Consider the following 24,785-nt stretch of genomic DNA (forward strand, 5'->3'; position numbering starts at 1 on the left):
ACTTCTGTCATCATTAAGTGTTTTGAGAGGCTAGTTAAGGACCATATCTCCTCCACCTTATCCGACACCCTAGACCTACTACAATTCTCATACCGCCCCAAAAGATCCAAGGACGATGCAATCGCCATTGCACTGCACACTGCCTTTTATTGTCCCCAGCACAAGGTGCACGTGTGTAATCATCACACTGTTTAATGAGCTTCTTGATATGACACACCTGTCAGGTGGATGTATTGTTTTGTGAAATGAGAAATGCTCACTAACAGCGATGTAAACAAATTTGTGCACAAAATTTGAGAGGAATAAGCTTTTTGTGTGTGTGGAAAATATACAGTATACTGTATATTACCGACTGACATTGCTCATTCTGATATTTCCTAATTTCTTATTATTTACTTGATTATGGATTATGTGTTTATTGTTTTGTATTTCCAGGTATTACTGCTGTTGGAGCTAGAAATACAAGCATTTCGCTGTATCTACGATAACAACTGCAAATCTGTGTACATTTTGATATACATGGAGGAAGATGGGGACAATTCTCAGATGAACACTGCCATCCGCTGGTACAATCTTCTAATTACAACAGCCTTGTGGACTTGTGTGAGGAGAGAAATAGAAGCAGGGTCCGCAAAAATAGGCCCGCCCTTTAATTAACCTATGCCTACACAAAGCGTAACAAAATATTTGTGCAGTTCACAGTAGTGCCAACACAGGGTGGGTGCAAGTTGATAGATCATAGGCTATTGAGCAGTGGGAGATGGGGGACAGGACAAACAATTTTAGGGTTATTTTACTAAGGGCACTCTAGTCATTTGGGGGGTTTTAATTGTATGTGAGTGATATATGCTATATATATTTTTCAAAGTTACTCAAAACAACTAAAATATGGTGCGTTCTGTCGCTGCTCTATACTCCAGTCCGGTTAGTGGCGCTATTGCTCATCTAATGTTAGTGTTACCCATAAAACCCAACGGTGAAGAAGAAAAACCAAGCGCGGTTGTTTCCTGCCACTCGCATGTACAGACATTAGAGATGGATTCTTCAAACAGTGACAAACAAAATAATAATCAATCTGTTAACGAAGACCCAGCTGGTGTGGACAACGAATTTTGTCCCGGTTTCAAGGATGTGGATGCATTTGTGAAGGTAGTGCTGACTAACGAGTTGTACTGTGTCTGCAGCATGTAAAACGTGGAACAGCTAACGTTAGCTAACTAGCTATATGTCTCCTAATAGTAGCTTCAGCTACGTTAGCAAGCCTAACTAATGTTTTAACATGGATTCTAACAAAAAATAATTCGTACACAACATAAGCAAGAGCTTTGTCTCGGGTGTTCAGGATGGTCACGCCAGGTTCCACTTCTCGCTAGCGAGAATCCTCTCACAGTAATACCAGAGAGGCCCAACTCAGCGTAAAACCTGTCTCCCTCAGCCACCAGCAGGTGGAGTTGTTTCGACAAGCAAGGATATTTTGTGTAGAAGTCAATGAGAATATCACATTGGGTCAACAACAACAACAACATATATGACTTATTTTCTACGTGAGGTTGGTTTATTTACTCAAATAGAAGTTTCGCAATGCTTAAGTAGTTAAGAGTGTACTGCTGTAAGTAAGACACGTGACATCCCAGAAACTGAGAAAAAACCCTTTCGGAGTTGTCTGAGATTGCTATTCATGGTATGAGGCTAGTAGCATTTAACCATGTATCTTGTCAGTATATACATCTTTGGTGACGCTAGCTAGCTGCATTATGCATAAAGGTAATTTTAACTTTGACTAATCCTTACCCTTTCTTTCTCTTCTATAGTATGGACTGGGCACTGTCGTAGCAGCTACTAAGGCATCTGCCAGTCTACCGCAAGTAGGGGATGAATATGACTTATATCGCAGCTTTCCGGGATTTCAAGAATTCTGTGAAACTCAAGGAGATGGACTGTTGCATTGGTGAGTAATAATTTGTAACCCCGTAATGCATTGCTTTATTTCACAGGAGGTGCAGGTGCCATAAGTGGGGAGGATGGGATCATAGTAATGACTTGAATGGAATTCATGAAATCTTATCGAACTCATGGTTTCCATACGTTTGATACCATTCCATTTACTCCAGTCATTATTATGAGCCTCTTCACATCATCAGGCCTGAATGCTGATTGGCTGACAGTCATGGTATATCAGACCATATACCACGGGTATAATTTTTATTTATTTTTACTGCTCCAATTACTTTGGTAACCAGTTTATAATAGCAATAAGGCACCCTGGGTATTTGTGGTATATGGCCAATATACCACAGCTAAGGTAAGAAAATAAGAAAATGGCCCTTGGCTGTGGTCGGGCCACATGTACATACTGGTAAAGTAGTACTGGATTGTAAACAGTTTGACATTGCTGCCAAGAAAAATGGTTGGCATAAGTCGCTCATGCACTATCTTCCCAACATGTTTGTCTTTTTCTTCCCATGGTCAGTATGAGTCAGATAATGCACCACCATGGCTGCAGAGCTCACATGAGAGACCGCAACAAACTGACGGGGTTGGAGGAAAGATTTGACTTGGTGGTTGACTCCAATGATGTCATTCTTGAGAAAGTGGTATGTATACCAAAGTGGCAGCATATTCTGAACTAATGACTTTTCTAATTCCCCATTATTTTGGGAATTATTCTGAAGTCAACACTTTTTAAAAATTGATTTTCAGGGTATTCTGCTTGATGATGCTGCCGGAGTCAACAGGAGCCAGCAACCTGTCATGCCCGCAGGTTTTCAGCCCCCTAAGATCGTCGTATCCAGTTGGAATCGTAAGGTGCAGAAACAAAGCTTCTTGGCACAGGGGCCACAAAATAACAAACCTTTCAGAACTATTGTCTAAACATCACAACTGTTATCATGGTTACTCCATACATATCAGTGTGAAAGAAGTCGCTGTAAAAAAAGACGCAATAATCTCTACCAGACAGAATGTTGATAAACATTTAAACATCCACTGCCGTTCCTAAGTTTAGGGATCACTTAGAAATGTCATTGTTTTTTAAAGAAAAGCAAATTTTTTGTCCATTAAAATAACATCAAATTGATCAAATCTAGTGTAAACATTCATTTTGTAAATTACTATTGTAGTTGGAAACGGCAGATTCTTTTTAATGAAATATCTCCATTTATCAGCAACCAACACCACCACTCCTGTGTTCCAATGGCACATTGTTAGCTAATCCAAGTTTATAATTTTATGTCTCGTTGATCATTAGAAAACCCTTTTGCAATTATGTTAGCACAGCTAACATAATAAACTGTTTTAATTAAAGTAGCAATAAAACTGGCCTTCTATAGACTAGTTGGGTATCTGGAGCATCAGCATTTGTGGGTTCGATTGCAGGCTCAAAATGACCAGAAACAAAGAACTTTCTTCAGAAACTAGTCAGTATATTCTTGTTCTGAGAAATGAGGGCTATTCCATGTGAGAAATTGCCAATAAACTGAAGGTCTTGTACAACGCTGTGTACTACTTCCTTCATAGAACAGCGCAAACTGGCTCTAACCAGAATAGAAAGAGGAGTGGGAGGCCCCGGTGCACAACTGAGTACATTAATGTCTAGTTTGAGAAAAACGCCTCGGTTTTCAGCTGTGCTAACATTTAATTTCAAAGGTGGTTTCTAATGATCAATTAGCCTTTTAAAATGATAAACTTGGATTAGCTAACACAACGTGCCATTGGAACACAGGAGTGATGGTTGCTGATAATGGGCATCTGTACGCCTAAGTAGATATTCCATTCAAAATCGTCCGTTTCCAGCTACAATAGTCGTTTACAACATTAACAATTTCTACATTGTATTTCTGATCAATTTGTGTTATTTCAATGGACTAAAATGTGCTTTTCTTTCAAAAAACAAGGACATTTATAAGTGACCCCGAACTTTTGAAAGCTAGTGTACTTTACCGGTTGTCCTTTTGGCGGTAGGAAGTGGAGATAAAAATGTCCACATCTAATGAAAAGTTAATGTTTATAACGTTGTTTGGAATGGTATGGTATTATTATTGATTGTTTTTTGTCTTTATTGAACAGGGGGGTGACTCTGGTTCTGGACGTAGTTCAGAGACATTCCGACTCCTCCAAGCCAAAAACGTCACCAGACCTCAGTTGAAATTCCGGGAAAAAGTTGACAATAGCAACACACCGTTTACTCCAAAGATCTTCGTCAAGCCCAATGCAATAAAACCACTTCCTTCATGTAGGTCGCGTTTGCCATAGTTTCAAATAAATTCAGTTGTAACATATTTTTGTGCCAACACTTTCCTGGTATTTAGAAATTACACATCAGCATTGTATTACCCAATATAATTGATTGTGTTCCATGTAGTTGCCAAAAATACAAAATGATTTACTAAAAAGTACCAATTAAATAAATTGTACATGCAATAATGAAGTGCGAAGAAGATGTCCATTGATTCCGTCTTTCCTGTTGTAGATTTTACCAACAAACACATTCGCAAAGAGAGACCAGAGGATTTGGATGTCCCTGCCGCCCTGGCTGATTTCATTCACCAGCAGAGAACTCAGGAGCATGTAGAAGACATGTAAGACATTCTAAGTCGATGTACTCTCTTGTTCCAAGGTTGAAATGTGCTAACATCCCATCTGACATTGCTATCATTTTTCCTCCATAGGTTCGCTCACCCATACCAATACGAACTGGATCACCTTGCGTTACCCGAGAATCTTCTGTCCAAGCCTGAACCCCAGGTAAATGGTTTGGTTAACACTTTATTTGAGGTATAGCGTCATAACTAGGATCCTGCGTTTTGAGCGATAAAATAACACTGCAGTTACCGGTATTTCAAGCATTATCTTGCTAGTGTCGCTGCAGGTAAAAGGTCAGAGGAAATGTTATTTACACAAGATGTCTCCAATCAATGTCTGGTTGTGCGTGTGTGTGTTTGGTGAGCGGATTGCCTGAGTCAGGGGAGGCTCTGTGAATCTTGATGATCGCACAAAACCTATTATTTAGCAGGGAATATTATTTGTAGATCAATGATTATACACCTCACTTTGAGTCCATTAAGAGTCAACTTGAGCAATCTAATTGTTAGTCTCATACACAGTTCACTGCAGATATAAAAGTACAGTAGTGTGTTTGTGCTAGCTCACTCAACATTGCAGTACAATATCAATAATATACAAAGGTCAAATAAAAATTAGGTATATACATAGTATTATAACTATGTGCACAATAGTATATACAGTACAAATTAATGTGCCATGACAAGTATGACTGTATACAAATATAAACTGGATAGTGTTTTGGCCGCGCAGTTGAATAAATAGTATAAAATAGAACAGCAGTATTGACTTTGTGGTTGTGTGCTTGAGTGGAGAGTCAGTGCAAATAGTCTCTATGGTGCAGGTCTGAGCAGGTAGACAGCTAGGGTTAGCTGTCTGATGGCCTGGTAGTAGAAGCTGTCTCAGAGCCTGTTGGTCAGATGTTAAGAGTTAACTGTCCATGGCCCGAGTGACTGAAGTCCTTGATCTTCCGGGCCTTCCTCAGATACCGGATGCTATAAATGTCCTGGAGGGTAGGGAGCCTGCCTCCGGTGATGTGTTGAGCCATCCTCACCACCCTCTGTAGAGCCTTGCGGTTGTGTGCGGTGCAGTTTCCCTACCACGTAGTGATTTAGTCAGTCAAGATGCTCATTGGTGCGGCTATAGAACTTCTTGAGGATCCGAGGTTCCATGCAAAGTTCAGTTGCCTGAAGTTGAAGAGGTGCTGTTGTGTGTTCACCACTGTCTGTGTGATTGGTCCATGTCAGGTCCTCTGTGATGTGTATGCCAAGGAACTTGAATATTTTGACCCTCTACTGCAACCTGTTGATGGAGGTTGGGGGTGTCCCCTCCTGTGTCCGGTAGTCCACGATCGCCTTGGTTTAGCTGACATTGAGGGAGATGTCATTTTCCACTGCAAGTGCTCTCACCTGCTCCCTGTCTCGTCTACTATCAGGCCCACCACTGTTGTGTTGGCAAACTTGGACTATTAGCAGGGATGCAAACTGGTGAGGGTCCATAAAGGTTACTTTTCTTCTTCTTTTTTGCACTGAAACATGCAAAAAAAATCCCTTCTAGGGGGAAATGCAGGTTAACTAATTAAACAAAGAATATTTTATCTACATGATCAATCTGTGTAAAATAAAGTGGTTAATGTGAACCTAACTCACAGCTTTAAAAAATGTAAGGAAAGCATTCCAATTATTTGTTTCCTCGACTTTATTGCAAATGGCACTCAAGTTAAGAAAAAAACAATACACTGATTTTGCTGTTAGCCATGACAGCCTTTATAATCGAATGCTTGTGACCACACACATCTAAATATTGCACTTGGGGGAAAAACATCTTAAGTAGAAATAAAGAAACAGAGGCATTCTATTTTTGCTCTATTATAGTGGCCATCGATCAAGTGCACAAGGCTACATGTGTGCAAAAATAAAGTTCACTGAGTAAAAAATGTAATAATCCCCCCTCACTCACAAGTGTTACTGTCAAGTTGAAAACAACAAAAGCAATATCTTTGGGCTACTGCACATTATTACATTGTAGAACAGATTTCCACAGGCAGAAAGTGTACAATGTGCCAGCAGAGCATGATACCCTTTGTTGGAATAATTGATCTCTTTCAGGCAGAGAATACACCCTCTATACCCCTTTTTATCCACTGTATTGAAAAAGGGGGAAAATGTGTGGTGGTCCTTTCACCTTTATAGTGGCATCCAGCTTAAGCCAGCTCCAGCGACACTAACTGTTTAACAAGCAATGCCTCATTTTCACACAATTCTCTCATTCTGAAAATTAACTTGCTGTACTGTAGAGGGAAAACATTAGTTCACAGATAGTAGATAGTTCGTTAGCTAGTTAACATTTCAGATTGCCCGGGTCCAGTAAGCAACTAACACGTTCTAACTTGATGAACGGCAAGGAGTGGTATAACGTTACCAGTTCATACTAGATCGAATTGGTTAGGTTACTAACGTTGGTTCATCTGATGTTGTAACATTAGCTAGCTAACGTTAGCTGTCTGACTTTATTTTCACATCATAAACTAAATTATTTGATCAGTTCAGTTGGCTAAACTTGCTCAACATTTCTCTGGCAAGCTATAACGGATAATTCGATCCAGCTAGTAAGATACTTAACAATGCTAACAATACTTGTTCCACCACACTTTCTCCCTCACCTCAAATTTTCTAAATGCCAGTTTTCGGTTACAGCTCATGAAGTACGCTGCATCACCTTCTCACCCCGGTCTCCGTGGTCAGGCTTCTCACCTACCTCTTCGTTATCGCCTCTTTCCGAGCGCGCGCCGATGTTGTAACTAGCGAATTGGTTGTCTCTTCTCTCTTCAGTCACGTGCTGCATTCTTTTATGTGAATGATTGGCTTAGATACACCCAGTATTGCTCCAAACGCGCATCACTCGTTCGCATACAACCAGTCGTCATCCAAAGCCGCCCCCTCCCCAAACTATTTTGGATTCAAAACGGCGAATTTCGCCGAAAGGTGTCTAGTTTGCATCCCTGTATTAGGGGCAGTTAAAGGGGAGAGTCAATAAAAAAAAAAACATGAAAGTATAAAGAAAATAATAAAGTGCAATATTTTCACTTGAAAATACCCCACAGAGGCACTTTTTGCAGATTACAATAATATATTCATCAAAACCTGCAACATTGGGCTACTTTACTACAAACAAAAATGTGCATTATCATGCCTGAGACCTTGTCAAGTCCATCCGGTGTCACTTTTATTTTTGAATAGCTAAATACACTTTGACACGGTCATGAAGCATTTTGACCATGATGCCTGACACTTTGTTGACCTTGACATTGCTGGATATCTTTATTGAAAGCTAATATTAGTCAAGTTCGCCTCTGGCACAAATAAGCAAATGTATCATACAAAAACAAAAAAAACATTTTCTCAATTGATGCCAGACTTCATTTTCTGTGTTTTGATTTTTCAGATGTACAAACCACTTGCTGAGACAAAGTGCTCATTCATTGACAATCTGGAGGATCTGGTGGCAGTAAACGAGAAACTGGCCAAGACGTCAGAGTTTGCAGTAGATCTGGAGGTACAATTGAGGGTTTTACACGTTCCTCTGTCTGAGACAATATAAATTGTACCTCAAACAACTAAGCTTTAAAGATGGGGAAAATTAACGCTTGCTAGTTTTAGCCTTTTGTGACCTCTCATCTGTCTTACCCAACCTGGATTTTCTGTTGAATCGTGTATCTTCTCTCTTAGCACCACTCCTACAGAAGTTTTTTGGGCATCACCTGCCTGATGCAGATTTCTACACGGGATGAAGACTTCATTATAGACACCTTGGAGCTGCGTAGTGAGCTGTATATACTCAATGAGGCTTTCACAGATCCCGCCATCGTCAAGGTCATTGCCTGGTTGTCTAAGCACATTTTGTATTTCACAGCCCAATGCCCAATAATGGCAATGGTAGCAGGCTTAGCATTTCATTTTACAGAAACTTCAGTATAGCCTAGAATTTGAGTCACTAATGTAGGTTTATATGGCTTTCGCAGGTTTTCCATGGTGCAGACTCTGATATTGAGTGGCTGCAAAAGGATTTGGGCCTTTACATTGTCAACATGTTTGACACTCACCAGGCGTCACGTACCCTTAACCTGGGCAGGCACTCACTTGACCACTTGCTTAAGCTGTTCTGCAACGTGGACTCTGACAAACGCTACCAACTGGCAGACTGGAGAATACGGTAATGTCATTTCGCTAACCCTCTATTATGCACTTTGATGTTGTAGATGTTCATGTGTGCTCTGATTGTTCATGAATGTGTACTAAATAGTTTTCACTTAAAGCTGTTCATGTTGGCCTGGGAGCAAAATATGATTTGATTGAATTGCTTTTGATTTTCCCTAGGCCTTTGCCAGATGAGATGTTTCAGTATGCCCGGGCAGATACCCACTACCTCCTCTATGTCTACGATCGGCTGAGGGTGGACCTGTGGGAAGTGGGCAATGGGCAGCCTGCCCTGCTGCAGATGGTCTGGCACAAAAGCAAAGACATCTCATTGAAGGTACACTTCTCGAGCTGAATAGCGCGACTGAACATTACCGCACCACCTAGGCCTAATTCCCTTGTTAACTTGTTCAGACAATAACAGTGAAAACCCCTCTCTGCAGAAATACATGAAGCCGCTCTTCACCGAGGACTCCTACATGGACCTGCTGAGGAAGCAGAAGAAGGCGTTCAACACGCAGCAGCTAACTGCCTTCCGACTGCTGTACGGCTGGAGGGACAAGCTGGCCAGACAGGAGGATGAGAGCACTGGGTAGGGAGGGTCTTGCCTATGGACCCATTTGTCGTTTGCTCGCTTAGGATCCTGATGCTCAAGAGTATTTGGTTTGGATTGTGAAGTTGGTCTATGAAAGCCAGCTTTATACTGTCTGCTACATACAACTGTTTTTAAATTTGCTGCCCTTTTTCCCCAGTAAGCATCTCAAACTGAGATAGAAATAATGAAAATGGCAACGGTTTTTGTTAAGTATATGACTTGTATTTAAACTTGCTTGCCATGTGTTTCAGATATGTCCTGCCCAATCATATGATGATTAAGATCTCTGACATCCTGCCCAAGTAAGTTGAGATGCCGGTCCCCCCAAAAAACACACACCTGTATACATGCACACACACAAACATTAATACCATGTTAAACAATCCCCATCTGTTTTTCTTCTACCAGAGAGCCTCAAGGCATCATCGCTTGCTGTAACCCTGTCCCCCCATTGGTGCGGCAGCAGGTCAACGAGCTCCACCTATTGGTGCAGCAGGCCCGGGAGATGCCCCTTCTCAAGGTGAGACATGTCTGGGGGCAGTGTTGATTGTTTACTACATTTAACCTCAATCAACTACCTGAATTAATTGAGTTATCTATTTTCAATGATGACAACCTCGCTAACCAGCCTGACACATCTTGATTTGGGTGACTTGATGCTGTTATTGTGTCAAATAAGTAACTAGTGAATAAAGGTACTCTAATAAAATCAGATTTTTCTGGTAACATACAGATGATGTTAGCAGATGTTAATGTGAGTGTTTGTGCTTCTAGTTCCGACAGTGCGGTAATATCTAACAAGTAATTAACAATTCCCCAACAACTATCCAATACACACATCTAAAAGGGTGAATGAGAATATGTACATATAAATAAATATATGGATGAGTGATGGCAGGGCGGCGTAGGCAAGGTGCAAACGATGGTATAAAAAACTGTATATACATATGATATGAGTAATGTAAGCTATGTGAACATTGTTTAAAGTGACTAGTGATCCATTTATTAAAGTGGCCAGTGATTGGGTCTCAAATTAGGTAGCAGCCTCTGAATTAGTGATTGCTGTTTTAACAGTCTGATGGCCTTGAGATAGAATCTGTTTTTCAGTCTCTCCGTCCTAGCTTTGATGAACCTGTACTGACCTGCCTTCTGGATGGTAGTGGTGTGAATAGGCAGTGGCTCGGGAGGTTGTTGTCCTTTATGATCTTTTTGGCCTTTCTGTCACATCGGGTGCTGTAGGTGTCATGGAGGGCATGTAGTTTGCCCCCTGCGTTTTATACCATGGATTTCACTTTAATCAATGTTTTCCGTGTGTGTGTGTGTGTGTGTATATAGGCTGAAATTGTGGCTGACAAGAAGAAAACACTCACGCCCATAAAAAAGGTTTGTAAAACTAGTTAATTGATACCACATCCACTTGGTTATACATTTTCACAGGTCATTTCTGAGCAAAACTGCCTATCTGAAGTGCCATGCATTGGTTCTTTTTGCAGCCAGAAATTCCTCTTTTTGGTCCTCATGATACATCCAGAGTCTCTGAAAGTGATATCCCCAGCTTTACCCCAGATGGTAAGATATATCTTAAGTCCATTGTTAACATTAATTATGTTGTCCTTGGCTATAGTCAATTAAACAAATGAAAATGTACTTTGCGTCTACTTTCAGAACTCTCAACCAAAAAGGGGGCACTCTTTTCTGAAGAGGAGCAGGGAGAGGAGGTTGACATGCATAAAATGATGGGTCTAGTAGTTTCAGCGAAAATCACATTGTTTGAGGTAAGAACTATGATGTCTGGTTGTGTTTTGGCCCATGAATGAATGGTACACTACAGTACACCGCTCAGATTTGTTGTCTGTTATAAGACTGTTTGAAATGTGACTGTAATGATCTCGGTTGGTGACTTGCGTGTTTTGTGCTTCTTTTGAAGGAGGACACCGTCAAAGACCCTGGTCACCTCACAGTGGCTCAACAGAAAGCATGCAGGGTTGTCGAGTCATTTCAGAACCCTTTCCGAATGGTAAAATGCAATGACCTGGTAATGCGTGGTTAACCAATAATGTGTTTTGTTTGTGTTGCTATAATGCATCCTCTTGTTTTTAGTATCTACCGTCAAACGACATCCATATCTCCAAAAATGCTAAGTTCGACCCCTCTACGAAAATATATGAGGTATTTATTAATTCATTGATATTTGTACATAATGATTGTGGCAGAAATTATGCCACTGAAATCTGACCTCGAAGATGGTCAATATTATCTTGAAGTTAGAACTGTCGAACTTCATTTGTCCTGCTTGTGTTATATTATCCACTATGTTTCAACAGATCAGTAATAGATGGAAGCTGCAGAGTGTGGAACAGCAGCAGAAGGAGGTAGAGGCCAAAAAGAAAGCGAAGGAAGAGGCAAAGGCAGTAGCAGGTGTGGTGTACTTGACTTGATTCACATTAACTTTCTAAAGTTATTTCAAACCATCCTTTGTGAATATTGCGAGATATATTGTCCTACAGAGGAAAGGAAGAAGGCCAAGCAGAGCTACCAGGAATCACTTCAAAATGTTGCGACTGTGCGCCAGCAAGCTTCAGTGAGTAGTTTTCACATTTCTTCAGAGCTATAAGAAAACATTTTCAATTCTGTGCAGGCAAGTTATCTCATTACATTGTGTTTACATTTCCATCAGGAATCTATAAAACCAGGAGGAAAGAAAAGGGAGAGGGTTGCCAGTGAGACAGGAGAGTCGACCCCAAAACCTAACAAGAAACTAATGAAAGCTGCTGTGAAGAAAAACGAGGACTCTACAACACCTCTAGTTTTCAAACCGTATGACTACAGCCAGTCAGATTTCAAAGTCTTTGCTGGTACGCAACCACATGTATTTGTTTATGTTCTATCTGACTTTGGTCATGATATTTGTAGTTGGTTGATGCGATTATTTTGCATCTCCACACATGACCTTCCTTTCTCATTGTATGTGGTGAAATAAATAATTTTGTGATGTTCTAGGGGCCAAAGGAAATGATGGTAAACAGTTTGATCCAGACAGACAAGGTCATGAACCCAGGAAAAAGGTATTGTTAACATCAAGTTATAATTATTACATTTGCCAAATTAACCCACTGTGTGTACATTGTGCATTCAATGTCATATTGCTAAGTCTACCTTTAACGCTGGCAAGATATTTGTGGAAAAGTAACAGTTCTCATGGCTATTGTAATATCAAGTGAACATTCCTTTTGGTTTCTGTAGAAAAATGCAAAAGCACAAAAATCGAATGCCTGTGCTGGAAACCGAAGTATGTCCTTTTTTGGTGGAAAATCCGAAAGGTAACAAGATCCATGCTTGCTGTTTTGGAGACACCATCGCACTTGCTCGCAAAGATATTTTCTGTGGCTAATTAACAGTAAATAAGTTAATTGCTTAGCCACAATTAGGCATGGTGTTTAGCTAGCCACCTAAAACTGTTTACAGTTAACAATCTCTTCTACTTTTGCTAGAAAATGGCGGGTATCTCCAGTTTACATTTTACCATTGTGACGTGCATATTAATTTTCTATCACAATTCCAGTTTTGATTGTTCTACTAATATCACTGTGTTGGTTTTCTTTATTCATCTTGCAGGGGATTCTGTCGTAACTGGCCTAAAAGATAGGTCTACCCATCAATGAACCTTTCTTCTCTTCTCAAAAAGGAAACCTGTTTTAAAATTAGATTTTTTTGTGTGTGGATCTAGTTACCCTATGTTAGTACAATGTTGCACAAAATATTTTTTTCTTTAACAAAGTATTTGCAGCCTGCTTATTAAAATAGTTTTTAAGGGAATTTGTCTTATTTTATTTGTTGATGGAATCTTTACAAAATGTGCTTGCAAACATTCAGACTAGACTTTCAGGTACATTTTTAACCACACTTGTTGTTATAGCTCATACAGTTATTGGCTGCCGCTCATTAAAAGAGGAACTGGTCAAAACTATGCAGACTTTGGGAATGATCATTTTGAAGACATTTGCAGTAGTTTTCATAAATTGAGTACCTTTCCTAGATTAGTTTTGTAAATTAACAGCAACCAGTGACTGTTGTCTAATGGGCAACAAGTTCTATTATACCTGGCTGAAAGTAATGGTTGAGGGGAGAGCCAAAGAACAGGAGCGTAGGAAATCCCCATTGTTATACTGACTGTTGCTTTGAAAAAGTGTGTATTAATGCCTGTTGACTGATACTATCTTGTAAAGACAGAAAAAAAAGTTAACAAATTGGCAAAGTATCTATTCTAAGCTACCTCAAAATACGCAGATGATAAATGGACAAAATATACTGTATATTATATGCCATTTAGCAGAAGCTTTTATCCACAGCGGCGGATTTGTGCTTTTTTTTTCAAACACCTATTTTTCAGTGGCAATTGACGGGATTATAACTGACTAAATAGACCCAGAAAAAAATTAACAAAAAGGAATTTTCATTTCAGTTGACTGAAACAACACGACAAATTATCTGACTACCTAATGCATTGTTCCGAAACTGGGGCGAGGGGTGTGCAGGAGGAGCGCTTAATTATAAATGTAAAAAAATTACGAACTTTGTGCTTATCACTGAAACTCTTAATCTCAAACTCCTCTCCAATACAGTAGGTCAGGTGTTCCTAAACTTAAGCGTAGGGGAACATCCCGCCCCTGCACGCACACCACATCTATTTATATAAGCACGGCTCATGACACAAACTGTTTTAGTGACTTAAGTTTAAGTGACTTAAACATTACAACAATCTATGGGCTAAAAAACATTAGCTGATTAGTTGGGGTAGTTGATCTGGACATTTCTGACAATTTATAAATGGCTCTGTAAGGTATGCAATGATTGACAGGATAAGAGGAAAACTGCTGCACTACCCAATTAAACCTTGTGCATTCTACTATTACAATTTTCAAGAGTATTTTGAAAACCTGACTTGAGTTACCCCAGAAGCCTTTATGACCTAAACTGCGCTGCCAATTATGACATCTGTAATGATTTGATCCATGCCATGAAGTAGGGGTGATTAGATGGTAAAACTGCAAGAACTTGTAAGATTTTCACTTTGTGTTGTTTAGATAAATGATCATGGGATTGGGGTAGGGGAGTGAAAAAAAACATGGGATATTTATATATGGGTCCCGGCGTGCTCATGATATGCTCTTGTGGGAGTTTGGAGTTGGATAGGTGCTCTGCTGTACGATAGACAGTTTAGCTTGAGTTGAGTCGGGTCTCTGACTTTCAAATTTGGGGAAGCAAATTTTCACCATTAAAAAAAAGTAAATAAAGCATTCCTTGCATCGATCATCACATTTGGAGACTTATGTAAGAGCCTACTATTCCTGTGATCAGTAGATTAGTCACATAACTTCAATCACTGTTCACAAAAAAGACTAGTGGCGTAGAGTAAGCCTAGGCTATATAAGATGTTTTTTGTGTTTGTAAAACCCATTTCATACAATTTTACACTGTCTGGAGACAGTGGCAGAATATTTTTTTAATGTGACAAAAATGTACAGGGTAGAATAGTCCTATAGGCTACTGCTGACAATGACAAACAGATCAATAAAAACAACCTTGTTTGCAACCATCTAATCTAGGCCTTTGGAAAGGGTAGACACAAATTGTACAATATGAAGTCCATCTAACCTGGAAGAGGAAATTATTGTCCAAAAATGTTTCCAGTGGCACTGACCCAGTGATATAGAGTCACCGGGGATATGGACAATGCTCCCCGCTGGTGCCAATAAGAGAGGCTACTGTTCGCTCAAGTTGTTGAATTTTGATAAGTAAAAGACCATCTCATTGTCTTCTCTTTACACCAATAGCGATTTTCATCCCAAACCATGTTTTCCTGCGATGAAGTTGGGGGTAGAGAATCTTTCTATTTTTTTTTACAATTCTAAACTTGGCGAAAGGGGAATGAGAACAATATTAGATTAGGAACGTGGCATTTTCTCACCCATGGCTCGCAGGTCTGCTCCTAATAATGTCAAGCATATAGGCTTACAAGACCACTAAGCAAAACAGTGCTGGGCAAGGCCCTGTGAGTTTTCCACCTGCCAGTGCTGGATACAAGGCAGAGTTTTTTTTTCCGCAATGGCTCGCATAGCTGTCAATGGTATTGAAACCGTTTATTTTTGTGCTCAGTTTTATTAGCCACAATTTTGCGTATATTCATTTAGTTACAACACCCCTCTTATCTCGCTCTCTCATTCACACACAAACCCATTGTAATTTTGCGGTAACCTATAAAGAAATGTGCGTACTGTTCACAACAGGCGTTTTTGCAAACAGCCATGAGTTAAATGAATTTAGGCTGCAGTGATACTGTTACCGAGTCTTGTCCTTTGCTTAGGCTGCTCATCACATTAGGAATTGGATTGTGTTAATCTGCATAGATGCATGCAATGCTTTTATTATAAAGGTGATTTCTTTTTTGTATTTTGTGTTCAGCACCCGCTACTCAAAACAACTTCCCGTAGCTATGCAGGCTTGTCTGCAACCTATGAAAAGGGGAGATAAATACTGATTGTGAGGCCGGTTGGATGTAATTCTCTAAAACAAAGTTGTTTTCCCACGATTGTATTTTGAAATATTATGATATGCCTAGAGAAAAAAAAGAATGGACACTTTTAGAATAGTACCCATTTAAAATTAGTTCAATACAATTAAGCTTGGTAATGAATGTGATATAGTATAGGCAGAGCCGGTCCTGACCTCACTGGGGCCCTAAGCAAAATTCTGCTAAGGGGCCCTCCTACCTGACCCGTGAGACATGTAAACCATTTGCCATTGCCACACAGTCACACCTGACACCCGTGCTCCCACAACAATCCTCCCTCCTTTAAAACAGTTTGCTCCATCTGTCGGTCTAAGAATAAGTAGACCTATACAGAACAGAATGAGGTATAAACAAACAATATTTATTGAATATAATATTTTCTATAGAATCTTGAGTGAATATTAACATAAATAAGAAATGGTAGAAAATAATAAAATATTACAATGAGCTTTGGCTCTGCTGCCTGGTAATTAGTCCAGTCCTTACAATATTATACAGTTAGCGTTGTCTCTACAATGTAAACATAAGCCTATAGGCTATGGCTGCAGCTTTATGTCTCAAAATAGTTAAATAAAACCTATACAGCTGTGTGCTTAACTTTGGTTCCCTCTACAGCCTGGGCATTTTCAGCATCAGCATGGGCACCAGTCTATCTGGACTATCTGGAAGAAATGGAGAAAGTATGTCACATAGTTAAGCAGTCATTTACACAAATGCACTTCTGCCGTACAATCTTAAATGTTACTAAGTGTAAATATTTTCATGTTTGAATTAGAATCTTAACATCAAAATATTCCTCTTCTGCATTTTCTTGAGGCATCAAAGGACATGTTTCCCCATGTCATGATGGCCAGACCACTCAAACGTTCATGATTTATGCTCATGATGGCCAGACCACTCAAACGTTCATGATTTATGCTCATGATGGCCAGACCACTCAAACGTTCATGATTTATGCTCATGATGGCCAGACCACTCAAACGCTCATGATTTATGCTCATGATGGCCAGACCACTCAAACGTTCCTATGACATGGAAGACCTCAGGTAGCTTTTGATGAGCTTTCATTTTGAGAAGCTCCTCTCTGCCGATGCTACTGTTACTGGTAGGGTGACTGCAATTCTGAGGGCCATTCAAAGGTTAGGATAGAGTTCCTCCAGGTTGTTCTCACAGAGAAAGGAAAGTAGCTCAAAGACAGTCATCTTATCTGATGGCAGATCAGGTCAGTTCTGAATCTCGTGTGCCAGATCCATTCCACTGATGTTAGTCACCTCTGAAAGTTATAGTGTTTTCCATTTCCGTGCAGTGAGCCTTTAAAGATTCACTGGACATCTGAGAGGCAGTGCTGAAGTTCAGCAGCACTCCATATTTGGTTTTCACCTGGTTGAGTGTTAGAAATCTCTCATTCATGGATGTCACAGCAGAGTCAACCACAATGTTGAAGTGGTTGACTTCAAGGTTTTTCAGTGCATCAGTCACTGGTTCATCAGGAGCCTCATAGCTGAAATGCCTCCTGCTGTTTCTCAGTCTCTTCTCTTTCAGATCAGCCTCCACATGTATTTCTTCACAAATGCGTTTGGCTGTTGTCTGGGCCTCAGACAATCCAGTTTCCCGGTATTTGTGAGGGAGGCCTTTGCATTTGAGATTAAATTCACTGCGATATCTAACTGCGTTGAGGTGGATTGGAGGAGCTTGTTCACCTTGTTTGTCATTGTCAGTATCTCACACATACGACACAGCAAATCAAGAAGCGGTAGGACCCAACTTCCTCTGCAAGTGCTTGTGCCTTCACTTTGGCCACAGGATCGTTGATCGTCTGTCTGGCTTCCAGTAATGCCTCCCGAACCTCAGAAGCCTGATACCTGATTGCATGAACACTTTGGAGCCTACTCTCCCATCTTGCATCACTCCATGACTTCATGGTTATGTTCCTGTGTTTCTTCAAAACACTCAATCTTTATGTGCCAGCTGAAAAGAAGGTGAAGAGCTTTTGCACATGCCCAAAAAACCCAACTGCATCTTTTGAAGATTTGGCAGCATCTGCAATGAAAATATTTAGAGTATGTGCTCCACATGGGATGAACACGGCTCTGGGAGTTTTTATTTTAGCAGTCTGGATTGTATACCTTGGTTCTTGCCCTTCACGTTGGCCCCATTATCATAAGCTTGCCCTCAGCAAGCTTCAAATGGAATCTTTAGCTCGTTTTGCTCATCTAAGATGACAGTGGACAGATTCAAGCCTGTTGTAACCTCAACATTCACAAAGCCGAGGATGTGCTCCTTGATCTCTAGCTTTCCCTTTAAAGCAACTCTTCTCAGAATAATGGACATTTGCTCCTGGTGATTAATGTCAGGTGTACAGTCCAAGATAATGGAGAAGTACTTTGAGTCTCTTACTTGAGTCACTATTGCTTCCAGAATCTTGTCACTCACAATCTGTATCAGCTCATTCTGTGTGTGCTTTCCAAGGTAATGAGGATGTGACTCTCCATCTTTAATTTTGCTGAGATTATTTTCCATAACAGGGTAAATTTCTGCCAGTAATTCAACCTCTTTTAGGAAGTTTCTATACTGGGTCTGTTAGTACTTGCTGAGCTGCCAGCACTGGGTCTGTTTTAGTATTTGCTGAAGCCGGCTGTACTGGGTCTGTGTTAGTACTGGCTGGATGTGGATCAACTGAGTAGATGCTTGTACTGGCTGATGATCCAGCATCTCCTCTACTGACAAACTTAACATAGCACATGTAAATGATATATAACAATAGTATTATTATTTTTATCAGCTGCATCAGGCCCATTCAAACTGGCTCCCCCAGATTTCCTTTTTATACATTTTCAAATATAAAATACTATTTATACTATGGCTTGGCTGAATACTTGATGGTTATTATTCACTGAGAGATGTGCATCCATATTGCCCAGCTAATCAACATTTTGAATTCAATATATAAATCAATAGTCAATGTCAATCCATTGCTTTCAATCTTGCATTAGTCCAGAGTTGTAACTAAACCTTGACTGAGAGACTAGATTATTATTGTCTTGTTTTAAAATTGTGCACCTCTGAGGAGTGCCATCACACCCATATATAATTGTCTGGATTGGTCTCCAGAGGTTGCTGCTGGAAAGTGCGAGTTTCATTTCGTGCACGTGAATATGAACGCATGTTCACACACGACGCGGTTATCTTTACCCAACTGCAAATTATTAACACCATTGCCCATTGGCGTTAATCAAACGTAATAAATAGTTGTATTTCACTCTCACTTTTGTCAGGCACAAAATCACAGAACACAGCCCTGGAAGTGGCTTGCAAGCAAGACACAGACAGACCAAGATATGCACTGCCCAGCTAGGTTAGCAAGACAGACAGACTAGAGAGAGATGCACTGCAAGCTAACACATCAACTTAACGTTACTGTTATTTGCTGACATCAAACTTGCTGTTCCCGCAATTCACTCTCCATGTTGTTTTTTTCTCTTTTCGTGACCAGAAGGATAGTTCCGCTTCATCCTCTCATTGAAGTCGTAAACAGTGACACCTGCTTTGACATGAGGGGGAAGCGGGGCCCTTGCGCAATATTCGGGGCCCCAGGCAACTTGCGTAGTGAGCGTATAGGGCCGCCCAGATCTGAGTATAGGCTACTACTATGGCAGTACAGAAGTAATAGATTACATTTGACTCCAGGATGCTGGCCTTCTAGGCAGAGTTGCAAATAAAAAGCCATATATCAGACTGGCCAACAAAAATAAAAGATTAAGATGGGCAAAAGAGCACAGACACTGGACAGAGGAACTCTGCCTAGAAGGCCAGCATCCCGGAGTCGCCTCTTCACTGTTGACGTTGACTGGTGTTTTGCGGGTACTATTTAATGAAGATGCCAGTTGAGGACTTGTGAGGAGTCTGACCTAAAATAGTCTGACAAGTTTCAGAAGAAAATTATTTGCTTCTGGCCATTTTGAGCCTGTAATTGAACCCACAAATGCTGATGCTCCAGATACTCAACTAGTCTAAAGAAGGCCAGTTTTATTGCTTCTTTAATCCGACCAACAGTTTTCAGCTGTGCTAACATAATTGCAAAAGGGTTTTCTAAGGATCAATTAGCCTTTTAAAATGATAAACTTGGATTAGCTAACACAACGTGCCATTGGAACACAGGAGTGATGGTTGCTGATAATGTGCCTCTGTGTACCTCTGTAGATATTCCATGAAAAATCTGCTGTTTCCAGCTACACTAGTCATTTACAACATTAACAATGTCTACACTGTATTTCTAATCCATTTGTTATTTTAATGGACAAAAAATGTGCTTTTCTTTTCAAAAACAATGACATTTCTAAGTGATCCGCAAACTTTTGAACGTTATTGTATATTTTTAAGTTCACGTGTACCTTTATGGAGGTTTCAAGGAAGGCAGCCCAATGGCCAGGCACATTTCTTCAGGAAGACACATGTAGAGGTGCAGCCATCTTGTTGCGGGGCGTTCGCCATAAAACATCACAGAAGAAGAACGCATGCTAGGTGCCTCATAATGTGACATACAGGTTGATGTCAACAAGCGGGCAGAGTAGCCCATATTTTGTGAGCATGGAGAGGCCGGAGATAGCCAGACTAGTAAATTGGGCTAAGGAAGAGAAGGTGGGTATTGGAGAAAGGCCATCAGTGCATGTTCTGCAAGCAGTACAGTGGATGAAGCCATGGTAGATGTGGTTATGGACAGGGAGGAAGAAGGAGAAGAGCCAAGTGCAGTGGGAAGATGTGTGTTGGGGAAGAATGGTGCCAAATCCAAATGGTATTCTGTAGTCTCTGATGGCTCAGAAATGTAACTTGACAAGAGTGAAGATGAATTACCTGTGGTCTGAGTCTCGCCCCGATGGTCATGCAATGGATGATTCGGGCCCAGTGGGAGTTACATTTTTGGAGAAAGTGGATCCCTGCCTTTTGGCTGATCCATATGTAGTATCAGGCTGGGTAGAAAATAAGTTGGGTACTGTTAAATCGGTAAAGGTAGCTTGAAGTGGACTTGTGATGATTTTCTTTGTCTTCCATACAGAGGGAAAAGGCACTTTGTGTTTTTTATTTTTATTTTACCTTTATTTAAGTAGGCAAGTCCGTTAAGAACAAATTCTTATTTTCAATGACGGCCTAGGAACAGTGGGTTAACTGCCTGTTCAGGGGCAGAACAACAGATTTGTACCTTGTAAGCTCGGAGGTTTGAACTTGCAACCTTCCGGTTACTAGTCCAAAGTTCTAACCACTAGGCTTTTATCTTTCAAATCGTCAATAAATAATAATAAAATAAAGGTTACATTTGATACATACCTTTTATAAAGTTAGGGTTCCCACATGGCCATATTTCCATGTTACTGCACTTGTTTACGGAAAACAGATGGAAGACAGTGTGTGACCTGTGCTAATTAGCTATCTTGAGTCTCTGAACACCTGTGTGTAAACGGAAGACAGATGCCACAAATGTGTTTTCACTGAAAAATACTGTCGGTGTATTTTGCATTTATGAAATTATTTTGATGTGATGTGAAAGTAGAGGGATTTATGTTTCTAGAACCGTACCGCAATTGAGAATCAATTCACGTTTAGATTGAGTTTTTGTCTGTTTTGGCTTCCTGAGCCAATTCGGCCTTTAAACAGAACATGTAAGGTCCTTGGACTAAGGAGTAACGTTAGGCTCCTTTAGTCCAATATTGGGCTAGGGTCAGAGTAGAACAGAAGGTGGCTCAAAGAGCGGCAGGATGATTCGGAATGAAGGAAAGTATATGAGAAGATGGCGGAAACTGTGGTTTTGTTTTAAACTGCTAGTGAGTCGGGTGAAGATAATAGCACAGAGTGAGAATGAGTGGGTTACAGTGGCGAAAAAGAAGAGAAACACAAGAAGTAAAGTTGTGGTGGGAACTAGAAAACCCCTAGCCTGGTGTAGTATCAGTTAGGGTCAAAGCACAGTGGAGACTCCTCAGAGGAGGACGGGGAGGACCAACCTCAGTGAATTTCATATAAATAAAATAGTGAAACATTAAAATGATCATTTTTAGATAACTATACTAAATATATTCACGTCCCTAAATAATTTATTAAAAAACACTGTTTTGCAATGAAGGTCTACAGTAGCCTCAACAGCACTCTGTAGGGTAGAGTCATGGTGTAGCCTCTGGGTACATTGACTTAATACAAACAATACAATACAAAACCTAGGAGGATCGTGTTTCCCACCCGCTTCCATACTTACACAGTAATTATGACAACTTCTGGAGGACAGTGCTCCAACCTATCAGAGCTCTTGCAGCATGAACTGACATGTTGTCCACCCAATCAAAGGATCAGAGAATGAATCTAGTACTGAAAGCATAAACTACAGCTAGCTAGCACTGCAGTGCATAAAATGTGGTGAGTAGTTGACTCAAAGAAAGACAATTGTTGAACAGTTTTGAACAAATGTAATTATTAAATTGAGAAGCAAGAGAGATTTTGTATTTTTTTAGCTAGAGAATGCAGTTAGCTAGTTTTGCATACTCAAACAGAGAGGGATGCTATGTTACCTAATTGGACATGGCTATCCAACACTGTAACTCTTCCAAGTCAAGGTAAGCTTTTGGTTTTATAAATGTATTGCCAATGTGTCACGACGCCGAGGTCGGTCCCTCTCCTTGTTTGGGCGGTGTTCCCGCGGTCGACATCACCGGTCTTCTAGCCATCGCCGATCCACCTTTCATTTTCCATTTGTTTTGTCTTGTTTTCCCGCACACCTGGTTTGCATTCCCTCATTACTCGTCTTGTATAAAACCCTCTATTTCCCCCCATGTCTGTGTGTGGAATTGTTACATGTAAATGTATTTGCGCCGGGTTATTGTAACCCTTGTGTGTTTAGTTTTCTGAGTGCCGTGTTTTGTTCGCCTCAATAAAGGGCTCCGTTTGCTACCCATTTTACACACTGAGGCCTGCCGGTGTAACTGCTTGCTAACTGTACACTGTACTGCATGATTGTAGCGGGTTTACTAACGCGTTAGTTCAAGTAGCTATGTTGAATTGACGTAAGCTAATATGTTGACAACAATGTAGGCTGTGTGTAGCGGTTATGATATGCAAGTGTGGCTTGGAAAGGTTTTTGTTGCCTGGTCACAATCAGCTGATGTGTTGTGCACTGAAGGGATAGGTGAGAGAATGAGAGCGCGTAGATGCGAGAAGGAATCATCCAGCATTCAAAGGGACTATGCTGTTTGTATGTGGCTGCTATAAAAGTTAACTGTGTTTGTGTGTGATCAGGGGTGTAATTATTCTGCAGATTCTGTTGAAAAACGTTTCGCAAACGGATTGAAACATTGAAAAACATACCTGAATTTGTCTAATAGAAACTCTTGTTTGCAACTGTTGGACTTATGATAACACCCTAGATCAGTTAGATGCAGGCAACATTGTGCAAGGTGGTATTGAAACTCAAATTTCTCTCGACCTGTGCACCTACGTTGTAAACTTTCATTCATGGGCTAGGTTGTAGCAACCTCATGACCGGTATAGGGAAAATTTGAGAATCATGTAGTGGCCTAAACCTATCGATGATACATTGAGCTGGGTGAATGGAATAGGAATGACAGTCATCAAATATGCTGTAATAGAAATAAGGCCATGCTCGTAAAAAAATAAATATCATCCTCACCACACTGACCACCACTGTCAAAGTTGTGGGATGGGGTGGTGATTTATTTTTTATGAAATAGTGGTAAATAGATCTAGGGTTAGTTGGTGGTAAAAGGATTCTGTGGCCATTTACACAGATGGTTCAAAAGATCCAAGGACAGGACGGATCATTACAGATCATCTGGCTGTACTGTGTATATACGGCGGAGCTGATGGCCTTACTGTTGGCCTTGCAGTGGGTGGAGGAAGTTAAACCAGACAGAGTAGTTATTTTCTCTGATTCATATGCAATGTTGATGAGTCTGCAGTCCTTTAGATTACGTAGCAGACGAGACATAATTTAGGATGTACTACAAACCCATGGCAGGATTAGACAGATGGGTATACAGAAGATTTACTTGGGTCCCAGCCCATGTGGGGTGGAGGGGAATGAGGCAGTTTATGTACTGGCTAAACAAGCACTTAGTAGTGGGGATGTTGATGTTGTAGTTTCAATGAGCAAGGCAGAGGCAAAAGGCCTGTTATGGACAGTGATGATGCAGAGATGGCAGGAGCAGGGGAATAGAGATACTAAGGGCAGGGGGGGGGGCAGCAAAGGACAGAAGAGAGGAGGCTATTTTTACTAGATTAAGGGTGGGACAAAGCCGGTTGAATAAGGCTTTAAATGTGATAGGAAAGCATCCAACAGGAAATTGTGATTATTGCCAGGAAACAGAGACCATGGAGCATATTTGATTTTTTATTTAACCTTAAAGGGAAAGGGGGATACCTAGTCAGTTGTACAACTGAATGCCTTCAACTGAAATGCGTCTAACGCATTTAACCCCTGAATCAGAGAGGGGTGGGGGGCTGCCTTAAATCGACATCCACGTCTTAGGCAAGTCAGTTAAGAACAAATTCTTATTTACAATGATGGCCTACCCTGGCCAAACCCTCCCCTAACCCGGACGACGCTGGGCCAATTGTGCCCCACCCAATCACGGCCGGTTGTGATACAGCCCAGGATCGGTTCAGGATATGTAGTGACGCCTCTAGCACGGCGATGCAGTGCCTTAGACCTCTGCGCCACTCAGGAGCCTAAATATTGCTATAGTGTGGGCAGTATCAGAGGGAAGCTGAGATCTCGTATGAGGAAGAAGGGGATACAGGAAATTAGTTTAAAGAGTATATTGAGTAGAACGTCATTAGATATAGTCTCAAATATTTTATATATTTT

The 24,785-nt window shown here is 40.6% G+C and overlaps 1 protein-coding gene across 1 annotated transcript; it reads left to right on the forward strand.

The window, feature by feature from the left end:
* Positions 1–959: 959 nt before the first annotated feature.
* Positions 960–13,318, forward strand: LOC139416526 (exosome component 10). Its single transcript, XM_071165228.1, has 25 exons — positions 960–1,149; positions 1,812–1,948; positions 2,471–2,594; positions 2,701–2,805; positions 4,066–4,231; positions 4,469–4,577; positions 4,668–4,743; positions 8,005–8,115; positions 8,289–8,432; positions 8,582–8,772; positions 8,937–9,093; positions 9,200–9,348; positions 9,603–9,653; positions 9,760–9,871; positions 10,687–10,734; positions 10,845–10,920; positions 11,017–11,126; positions 11,279–11,368; positions 11,452–11,520; positions 11,676–11,769; positions 11,859–11,932; positions 12,029–12,206; positions 12,352–12,416; positions 12,595–12,671; positions 12,967–13,318. The coding sequence occupies exons 1-25, from the start codon at positions 1,036–1,038 to the stop codon at positions 12,995–12,997; spliced, it is 2,658 nt and encodes an 885-aa protein (XP_071021329.1). The 5' UTR covers positions 960–1,035; the 3' UTR covers positions 12,998–13,318.
* The last annotated feature ends 11,467 nt before the right edge of the window (positions 13,319–24,785 follow it).

The sequence above is a fragment of the Oncorhynchus clarkii genome, chromosome 9 (assembly GCF_045791955.1).
Source record: "Oncorhynchus clarkii lewisi isolate Uvic-CL-2024 chromosome 9, UVic_Ocla_1.0, whole genome shotgun sequence".
Lineage (NCBI taxonomy): Eukaryota > Metazoa > Chordata > Actinopteri > Salmoniformes > Salmonidae > Oncorhynchus > Oncorhynchus clarkii.